This window comes from Dipodomys spectabilis, unplaced genomic scaffold (genome assembly GCF_019054845.1).
Source record: "Dipodomys spectabilis isolate Male_0828 unplaced genomic scaffold, ASM1905484v1 ptg000145l, whole genome shotgun sequence".
NCBI lineage: Eukaryota > Metazoa > Chordata > Mammalia > Rodentia > Heteromyidae > Dipodomys > Dipodomys spectabilis.
The window spans coordinates 21,579,838-21,590,823 of record NW_024870822.1 but is presented as its reverse complement, the minus strand read 5'-3'; the positions used below and the strand labels follow the sequence as shown (position 1 = coordinate 21,590,823).

At 45.2% G+C, this 10,986-nt stretch overlaps 1 protein-coding gene across 1 annotated transcript in view; it reads left to right on the top strand.

Moving 5' to 3' along the window:
• The first annotated feature begins 1,250 nt into the window (after window positions 1–1,250).
• Window positions 1,251–10,986, top strand: part of Parva (parvin alpha) — a 152,417-nt gene continuing 142,681 nt past the window's right edge. The window contains exon 1 of the mRNA XM_042691446.1: window positions 1,251–1,476. Coding sequence (XP_042547380.1) covers window positions 1,341–1,476 — 136 coding nt within the window. The 5' untranslated portion in view covers window positions 1,251–1,340. The remainder of the gene's footprint in view (window positions 1,477–10,986) is intronic.

Genomic DNA, 10,986 nt, shown 5'->3' with positions numbered 1-10,986 from the left:
AAGGCTCCTAAGTTCAAGTCCCAGTACTGGAAAAAAGAAAAGAAAAATCATCATTCTGATAAATCTATAAACCTTTAGTAAGGTACAAATTCGCATATAGAAAGTGTATGTGTGCGCGCATGCGTGTGTGTGTGTGTGTGTGTGTGTGTGTGTGTGTGTGTGTGTGTGCCTATACTGGGACTTGACTTCAGTGCCTGAGCTGGTGCTCTACATCTTGAGCCACAGGTCCCCTTCTGGCTTTTTGGTGGTTAATTGGAGATAAGAGTCTCACAGACTTTTCTGCCCCAGCTGGCCTCAAGCCTTCAATCTCAGCCTCCTGAGTAAGCTAGGAATACAGATATGAGCCACCAACTACCCCCTCTCACCCTCCACTTGGTTATTACCCTTTGTCAAATCTATTATCCCGACTTCTCACATCATAAGTTTTGTTTTGTCCACTTGGGTGGTGGTGTGAGTAAAAGGACACAGTATGTGCTTTCTTTGGTCTATTTCCACTCAGCATTGTGTTTTGAGAAACATTCTATGGCTACTTATTGCAAATGGTCTGTTGTGACTATCAATTTATTGATTGATTCAACTATTCATAGGCATTTGAATGATATTGCTGAAAGCTTTCTAGAACATAAATTTGGGGGCACACTTTTTATGTGTTTGTGTATGTGCATAACGGAATTGAAGCCAATGATCCTAAGGAATGTGTCTTGGCTTTCTTTTACAGGTGATGGAACATACAGAAAAGATTTGTCTCACATTAATTACCTCATGACTCCAGCTTATCTAGTAGGTTAGATTTCCAGGAGAGGCTGCCTTTGGGACCCAGAGAGCCACATACTGTAGGAGTTTGTCCTATATTAATGTATGAGCTTGTCCTATAATCCAACCCTGGTGCAGCACGAAGCTAAAGGCCATTTGGTAGAGGCCTTGATGTAAACTAATTTACACGGGAGGAAAGCAGTGCAGGTGTGGCTTCCGTGGGGCATGTGTTTCTAATCAAGCTAGGTTTAATGCCGTCCACTTCGGTGCAGGCCCTGGGCCATCCTCCTCGCTCCCTCCCCGCAGCCCCGGGGTGCGGGCCTGCCGCGGGTCCCCGACCCCGGGGCCCCAGCAAGCCTGCAAGCAAGCAACCAGCCAACACGCAGCTCCTCGCAGGGAGGAGGGCGGCGCGAGGGAGGGAGCGAGGGAAGGGACCGGCGAGCGGGAGCTGCCTCGAATGTTTGGAATAATTCCGCTTCCGTTTGGAAAGCCGCAGCCTCAGTCCCGCCGCCGCCCGCCTGCCGCGTCGGCCCAGCTGCAGCTCCGCGTCCCGCTCGGCCCCGCGCGCGGCTGCCCGCCCCGCCGCCATGGCCAGCTCCCCGCAGAAGTCGCCCTCCGTCCCCAAGTCCCCTACTCCCAAATCGCCCCCATCCCGCAAGAAAGATGACTCTTTCCTGGGGAAACTCGGAGGGACCCTGGCCCGGAGGAAGAAAGCCAAGGAGGGTAAGTGTAGCCCCGGCCCGGAGCGCGGCGGGGGAGAAGGGCCGGGGGTGGGGGCGGGGAGGGGGTTCCCCCAGCGGCCGGGAGCGCGCGGCGGGTGTCCGGTGCGCCTGGGCGCGCGCGCGCCTGTGTGAGATCGGGTGGGAGCGAGGCGCGCCCCGCACGGCCGCCCCGCGTCCCTGCGCCATCGAGGCCGCGTTGCTATCCCAGCTGCCGCTAGCCTAGGCCCGGGCCGGGCCGCATGGCTCCGGGAGGCGGCGGGGCCGGAGCCCAGGCCGCAGGCCGCAGTCCTCTCGTGGGCCGCTGTCCCCGCCTTCTTTGCGCCCGGAGGGCTGGCTTTCCCCAAGTTCCCTCGGAAAGTTTCCTGGGCGCCGTCACCTTCCCTCTTGGCCTTCATTGGTCTTTGAAATCGGCTCGGTGCCTGGATTTGCTGAAGGTTTTCCTTTTTTTTTTTTTTTTTTTTTTTTTGCCGCCGCCGCGCGTGGCTCTGTTTGGCTTTTTGGATGGTGGTGATCGTTACCAAAAATGGGTTGAAGGAACGAAGGGTCCGCCGTGAAATAGGCGACCGATCCTCACCCACGGAGAACGCCGGGGTTAGATGCAAACAACGTCCTGCATCAAGACCTTGCGGTCAACTCAGGTGGTGTGGGCATTAGCAAAAACCGCGTTCTTGTTCTCAACATGGTGAATCCAAACAATCTCCCCCCCCCCCCCCCCCCCCCCGCCCCCAGTAGTTTCTCCTGTAAAGAGACTTTTGCATCCTGGTTTAGTATGGGAAAGATTAGGTGGCAGTTCTCAAAGAAACAGTCGCAATGAATGGGTAGGTCGAAGTTTCTGGGTTAAAATACGTTTTCAGCCAGGCACAAGCTTGTAGTACCAGCGTTGGGGGAGCTGAGACAGGACCTGAGTTTGAGTAAAGCCTATACACTAAGTATAAAGAAATCGTCTCAATTTTTTTTTTCCAGTAGACTGCTCAGTGAATTGGAAGTTACTCTTTGGAAAGCTGTGATGCTGAAGTGTCAAATAAGTTTCACTTTGAAGTTATCTTAATGCATAAAAACTTTGGTGCTGTTCTGTAAAGTGAGGGTCATCAAAACACATCTTCAGCAGGGCATCTGTGGCTCTCGCTTGTAATCCTAACTACTTAGGAAGCTGAGATCTGAGGATCGCCCTTCTAAGTCAGCCTCAGCAGAAAAGTCCCCGTGAGACTCTTTATCTCCAGTTAACAACTCAAAAACTGGAAATGGCGCTGTGACTCAAGTGTTAGAGCCCTAGCCTTGAGCACAAAGTGGCTCAAGGACAGCACTCAGGACTGGAGTTCAAGCCCCCAACCGACAAACGCAAACCAAAAAACCCCCAACCCATCTCCAAGATTTTCCCTCAATTTTTATCCCAGTCTTCCCCCTTACCCATGAAGGATTTTTTCCAAGACCTCCACTGGATGCCATAAATCCCAGGTAGTACAGAATTCTTTGTATACTTTTTCTTATATATTAACTCTCTAAGTCAGGCACAATAAGAGGTTAATAACAGTAATAATGAGATAGAACAATTATAACAATACTGTATTACTGTTATAAAAGCTATGTAAAGGGGCTTGGAAGGTGGCTCAGTGGTAGAGTGTTTGCCTTGCATGCATGAGGCCCTGGGTTCGATTCCTCAGCACCACATAAGCAAAAAGAAAAAAGCTGGAAGTGGCATTGTGGCTCAAGTGGTAGAGCGCTAGCCTTGAGCTGAAGAGCTGAGGGACAGCGCCCAGGCCCAGAGTTCAGGCCCATGACTGGCAAAAAAAAAAAAAGCTATGTAAATATGTTCTCTCAAGATGTCTTAATTAAGAGTTGAGAAGTATGGGGCTATATGGCAAGGTAACAGGACTCAAGAAACAAAGGACAACCACCCATTTTGTCATATCATTGCTAAATGACTCCATGTTCATAACCATATATATGGTACATATATGCAGCCAGGAGGAGGAATAGAATAAGTGAAAACAGCCTACACTAAGCAAAAGGAAAGAAATGTAAACATCACCTGATGTGGAAAAAATAACTTGTCAAAGCTCATAGAATTCACAAACTGTATAGATCATGATAATGACAATTTGCCTTGTGAAGGTTAAAATGTGTTTGTGACTTTAAGTATCACTATTCCCCAATACTGTGAAATATGTGAAATTTATATAATCACCTAATCTCAAAGAAAAAAAGTGAGAAAGGGATGGGTTAGGAGAGATAGATGACAATATTGTCAAACACTTTGTACTTATATACTGTTTTGAGGATGGGAACTTATTTGACTTAAAGATAATTTAAAAAAGAAGAAGGAAAAAAGTATGGGGCTGGGAAGGTGGCTCAGTGGTAGAGTGCTTGCCTTGCATGCATGAGGCCCTGGGTTCAATTCCTTAGCACCACATAAGCAGAAAAAGCTGGAAGTGGCGCTGTGGCTCAAGTGGTAGAGTGCTAGCCTTGAGCTGAAGAGCTAGGGACAGCGCCCAGGCCCAGAGTTCAGGCCCCATGACCAACAACAACAACAAAAAAGAGTTGAGAAGTAAAAAAATCAACTTTTTTGATGATAAGTGAGCTGGGTATCTTTGTGGTAAGATGAAGTTGGGTGAGGAACATGTCATAGTCTAATGCCTTATCAAAATGACATGTGATAGTATAGCACCTTATCACATTGTGATTACAATGCCATGTGATAAGGCATCAGGCTACTACTTAAATGTGTATGTAGTACACAAGTATGCAAAACTATGACTGTTGATTTGATGAGACAATAACCAAGGTGGCTATTAAGTGGCTATGGGTGGGTGGCATATACAGTATAGATATGCTGGGTAAAGGATGATTGGAGTGCTAGGTAGGGCTTTGGGATGAGAAGAGATTTCATCCTGTTCCTTGGAATTGTATGCCATTTAAAAATTATGAATTGTTTCTGTATTTTGGCAAACTATTGATTACAGTTAGTAGCACATCATGAAATCCTGGCTTGGCAAGCTCTTTTCTACCCTTTCTCTTCTCCTACCCGTTCCAACAGTGTTCCTGATACAGGCTCATCCATATAATACCAGGTAAATCAGAATTACTTAAGCTCGTGACCTGCCAAGAATATTCATTCCAATTTACATCTAGTCAAAATAAAAGATGGTTTCCCTGCAGCCACTGCTATTTTGGAATCTGATGGTAGCTGTTTATTCTTTTCAAGTGGACAATAACTGCTTTCTGGAGTCTCCCCTTGACCAGGCCAAACATCCACTGACCCTAGTGGTGGTTGTCATGGACACGAGCTTAAGGCTTTCTGACATCCTGTCTCTTCCATTTCATCAGGGACTCTGTAGGAAATAGAAGGTCAATCTGGTTGAGATTTTGAAAACAAGAGTGAAAAGTTACTTACAGAGCCAGGGTTAAGGGAACCAAGAAGGGATGCCAAGATATCTAGCGGCTAAAAGCTGCTAACCTTACTAAGGCCTGAGGGACAGAGAAGCCAACTTGAACCCATTAGAAGCTGGAGCTTGGAAGGTGACAGTCTGGCAGGAACAGAAATGTTAGAACTATGCAGGAGGAAGGGAAGAGAATGCTGCAGGAAAGGTATATTCTCTTTCTTCTTGCCCTTGAGTCTCCTGCTAGGGGCTGATCCCTTTAGAAAGCCGCCAGAGCAAGGGCATGTGGGTGATTCTGTATGTGGAATCCACCACCTACATGATCTAGCAGAGGCTAGGTCACAGTGGGAAGTGGAAGGAAGTGGAAAGGGCCTAGCCCACCCTGTCAGTCAGCTACCCAGAAGTCAACAGTACAGTAGTACAGTAGTACCTGTACTACACCTAACATGACTTTTACTTCCCTATTCTATTAATGCAGCTTCACTTAGTCTTGAATGCACTTGTTAACAGTTTACTTAATAATACTTTTGCATTTGTTGTTCCTAGATCATTCCCTTCCCTATCTCAGATTTACTCAATTGAGTTTTTGAGACCAAGTGCAAGATTTTATTTTTATCTCTGTTATACTTAGCTCTAATGTCCTGATTCTGCTAATCAGAGGACTGGCTAATCCAGGGGCTGTGTTTGAGAGCGAGCATGGCTTCTGAAGGACAGGCCACCATCTACCACGCTGTTCCAGTTGCTTTTGAGACCAAGTGCAAGATTTTATTTTTATCTCTGTTATACTTAGCTCTAATGTCCTGATTCTGCTAATCAGAGGACTGGCTAATCCAGGGGCTGTGTTTGAGAGCGAGCATGGCTTCTGAAGGACAGGCCACCATCTACCACGCTGTTCCAGTTGCTTTCTGTGACCCTAGGGTGGCTCTGAAAAGAAGACAGTGAAATTGGTGAGAAATGTCTGTTCCTAGTAAGTGAGTCCTGGGGTCTCAGGGATCAGGGCTGCCCTCATTCAGGGCCCACTAAGCATCACTTTAGTAATGTAAGTCTGAGTCTTGCTCTGCATGTGTGAGCTCACAGCTCTGTATTTTGCAGAATCTGCTCTCTACTTGCCCCTCATTCTTCATGATTGCTCAAGATCATTAACATTAGTCTGCTCACAAATTATCCTAGTGTTTCAGAAAGAGTTCTCCTGGATCCAAGAACTCCCATTCATCATTCGATACCTGCTTTTTCCTACTGCAGAACACAAAGATTGGGAAGACAGAATATAAAATAATCTGGCCAACAATTTTATATAGAAATGTCTTTCTAAAGTACTTATTACCAGTAAGCCTTATATGAAGACATTAATGCTGGGCTGGGAAGGTGGCTCAGTGATAAAGTGCTTGTCTTGCATGCATGAGGCCCTGGGTTTGAATCCTCAGCACCACATAAACAGAAAAAGCCAGAAGTGGCGCTGTGGCTCAAGCGGTAGAGCGCTTGCCTTGAGCTGAAGAGCTGAGAGACAGCACCTAGGCCCAGAGTTCAGGTCCACGACCGGCAAAAAAAAAAAAAAAAAAGACATTAATGCTATTAGTAACACCTTGACTCTCATTGGCTGTCTAGCCTTGCTGGGGAAACTCCCCAATCTTGCAGCAGACTCATGGTCTCCAGGGTGAGCAGAACCCTCTGCATGGCTCTCTCGTTAACCTGCATTCTCCTTTTATGGAGTGTCTCATTCACACTCTCACCACTCAAGCCTGCCCAGACCTTGAGGTAGAACCTTGAAGGTCAGGATGAGAAGCCTCAGATTGCTTCCACTCTGCCTACTCCCACCCATCAATGTAGCCAGCCCTCCTTCTTCCATCCCTTACTACCTCAGTCCCTTCTCAGGGGGTCCCTTCTTCTGGAGCTTGTTCCGTATCATTCGTTTCTAGCTCAGGGTAGCCATTTACCTTAGTTATTGTCACTATGTCATTGTCTTGTCACTCTGACTAACTATATTAATATGTTTGAGTTTTTCCCCATGTGAAGAAAATTGGACGAGTTTCCCCTTAGGCTGCTTGGCTTAAGAGGGTTGTCTTTACTCACCTCTCCTTTCCAATTCTTAGTCACTTTCTGATTCAGGATCTCATTCCTTTCCCAATCATTATGATTAGTAGTAGTAGTAATTGTTGCTGGTACTGGGCTTTGAACGCAGAGCCTCGTGCTCACTCAGCTTGCTTGATCAGCTGGTACTCTGAACTTGAGTCATGTCTCCAGTCTTGCTTTTTGCTAATTAGAAGATGGAATCTCCTGGACTTTTCTACCTGAGCTGTCCTTGAATTGTGGTGATACTCTAGATCTCAGTCTCTTGAGTAACAAGGATTACAGGTGTGAGCCACAGGCACCTGACTCCAGTTAGTTTTCTTGTGTGTCTTTTGTACCAGGCTCATTAGGCACTGGGAAGGAAATTACGGATGGAAATCTATGCTTTCATACAGCATGCACTCCATAGGAAGTGACATAATAAACAATATGATAACATATTGTTTCGCTATAGTTAAGTGTGATAGAACAAAAAAAAAGCAGGAAGGGAGAAACAGAGTGCTTTGGGATGAGGAATCATGAACAGTTTTAAATAGGATGGCCAGAGAAGGCATTATGGAGAAGAACATGTATATTTGAATGAAACCTTGAGGGACATGAGGGAGAATAACACTGCATTTGTGGGAGTGGCACAAAGACCCAGAGACTGAAATGAGCCTGGTGTATTACTGACCATGGACTGGATGGGCAAGGAGGTTCATATGGCTGGAAGAAGAGGAAGCACAATATGGAAGGTGGAGATGTCCAATGGGGATGAGGATCCTGGCAGGTTGTGTGTATGGTATAGGAGGCCATAGGCCTTTGCTCATTGGGAACTGAAAGGGTTGGGTGGGTTTGCACAGACTAATAACTTGGCTTCATTTCTCTCTTCACCATCTGTCTCTGGTTAAGTAATTGAAGGGAGATAGGATAGAAGCCAGGAGATGAATCTGGAGACTCCTAGAATGATCCAGATATCAGATAGTTGGGGTCAGGGGTCAGGAGTACTTGTAACAGTGGAGGAGTGATAAAGTTTGAAGGTATAGCAGGTGAGAATTACTGAAAGATTAGATGGAAGAGGAGAGAGATTAATTGAGTTGACTTCAAAGCCTTGAGTTTGAACAACTGGAAAGATGGAATTGGTTTTAACTGTGGTAGAGACTTGCAGGACAAGCTGGTTTCAGAGGAAAAGGAGGAGCTAGTTGTGGACCTGTCTAGTTAGCCTTTTGGACTTCCATGTGGACATGTTAAGAGTTTGTATTTGGTTCTAGGGGAGGGGTCTGAGTGGAGATGCATCTATGTGTATTTAAAGCCACCAGACTGAATGGGATTGTAGAAGAGGTTCAAGAACTGAGCCAATGGCTTCTCCACACTTAGAAGCTCAGAGATGAGGAGGACCTGGTGGGAGAAAGAGGACAGGAACCATTGTAGAAGCAGAAAAACCAGGACAATGTGGAATCCTGAAAGCCAATGGAGAACTAATTCCATTCTCATTATGGAGAAACCTTTGATCTCCAAAACACTGCCTCTTCTTCCAGTCCTGATTCTACTTGGGTATGTGGAGGCATTTGGTTTTGGACCTGTTTTTCCAGCTTGAGCTTATGCACAATGAGTTTGGTCCCCATGTCTCTCCCCTTTTCTAGATCTTTTCTTTCACTTCCCTCTTTGCTCTCAGCTTAGTTCCCCTTGATTATCTCCTTGCTCCCAAAGCTTCTACCGCCACCTTCCCATAGGCTATTCCCTAGTCTACATCTCAGATGCTGATCTTTACCCATTCTCCAAATACATCATCCTACCATCTCTTGGATGTATCACAGGATCCTAAACTTACAATGGAATTATTTGTTCCACTTGCCCACACATGTTTTCTCCTTCTCCCAGACACCTAAGGCTGAAAGATTGTAGTGATAATCCCCCTCTCCCCCACGGCAAAGGCCAGACTTTGCAGGCATTATGTTTGCCCTAGACCTCAGGTATATGAGCAAGTATAGTTGTATTCCAATAAAATTGTAGATATGGATACTAACATTTGAATTTCACATAATGTTCATGTGTGGTAGGACATTGCTGCATTTTCTTATTCTCAGTACTGAGGCTATACAAAATAGTAGTCTGTGTCTGACCTTGTGCAGTAGTTTTATTCTACTTCATTCTCCCATCCAGCCATCTATCCCAAGTTTTGATGACTTATCACGACTTTAATGTACACCTCTGTATACTGGGCCATTGTATACTGGCAATCTCACTTTTGTGCTTGAGGCTGGTGCTCTACTACTTGAGCCACACCTCCACTAGCTTTTGGGTAGTTAATTGGATATAAGAGTCTGTGAGATTTGTCTGCTGAGGCTGCCTTGAACCACAATCCTCAAATCTCAACCTCCTGAGATTACAAGTCTGAGCCAGTGGTACCCAGTCTTATAGTCTAGTTTTCTTTACTCCAATTTGTGTGTTTGTTTTAAATTTTATTGTAAAAGTGATATACAGAGGGGTTGCAATTACATAAGAAAGGTAATGAGTATGTTTCTTTTTGAACAGTGTTACCCCCTTCCCTCATGTTCTCCCACTTTTTCCCTTCCCACCGCCCGCAGTTGTAAGTTCATTTCCAACATAGTGTCTAGTGAGTATCACTGTTGAATTGATTCACCCTTTGTCCCACCCACCATTTCTATGATCTCTGTTCCCTTTCCCAAATCAGATAAACTTACATACAAGACAAAGGGTACAGAAATAAAAAAACAGTGACAACAGGGAATAAACCAAAGGAAAAAAGCAAGAAAAAAGAAATAACTGCAAACAGTACAAGAAGAAAAAAAAAAACAACTCTTGTTTCCATTTCTTGGCGTTCATTTCAATGACTTTAACTTCTAAATATCATAGTTTTAATTTACACCTCAGCAGCGCTGTTTGCCTTCTTGTAGATTTTTAATTCCACTTCTTTATCCATATCTCTGGTCCTTTTGTGTGTATGTGTGTGTGTATGTGTGTATACACATGCATGTGCACACACTTGTGCCCATACTCGGGGCCTGGCACTCTCACTTTTTTGCTCAAGGCTGTTGCTCTACTACTTGAGCCACACCTTCTCTTCTGGCTTTGGAGTGGTTAATCAGAGATAAGAGTCTCAGATTTGTCTGCTCAGGCTGCCTTTGAACTATAATTCTCAAATCTCAACCTCCTGAGATTACAGGTATGAGCCAGTGGTGCCCAGGCTTATAGTCCAATTTTTCTTCAATATATATTTTTTAACGCACAAGTTAACTTCTCCTCATGCCAAACAGTATGGCATTCTAAGCCTTCTCTATTTCCTTTCCAAGAATTCTCCGCTTCAATTACAGCAAGTTACTCTTTGTCCTCCAAACACATCCCCTTCTTTTGCTTGTTCTTACCATATACAAGCTACTCCATACTCTTCTCGAGCTTTTCTATTCACTTCTTTCTTTTGCTGCCATAAATTCTGCATTCCTTAAGCCCTGACTTGGGTCTCCCCTTGTGCGTGTCCCTAGGAAGTGTAGGATGTCTCCATGTCTGTGACTCTCAGCACCTTTTTCTACTCTGCTGCAACATAGACACAGACTTCCTACTAGCCCTCCTGCTTGGCATATTTAACACACATCAATTTTGGAATTTATGTGGAATGAATTTCCCCATATTTAATGCCTTGGTGAAAATTGCTCACCACTAACTGGTTGTATAATCTCAGATGAATCTTTTCCCCTTTCTTCTGTTATTTGTCCATTTTGACTATTAAGGGATTAGGCTGAATTACCTCTTGGGGCCCTTGCAGGCCTGCTAGTCTATGATTTCCGAGCTCTTATTTCACCAGGCTTCTTTCCAATTCAGTTTTAATGTCTGTAAAGGGTGGTCCGGGAATTACATCACCACAAAGACCTCTTTCTTTCCCCCACTAATGAAGGCACCTCTGTGTCGGGAGGAGGAGATAGAGATGAGGATAAGTGGGCCCTGGCTCAAGGACACCTCCATATTAAGGATCAGTCTTCTTGTCTCATGGAATATCTCTCGTTTGGTTAGCAGGCACAGTTCATAATTACATTTCAGCCATTAGTACAGAAGGTGAGATGAAGTCCTTC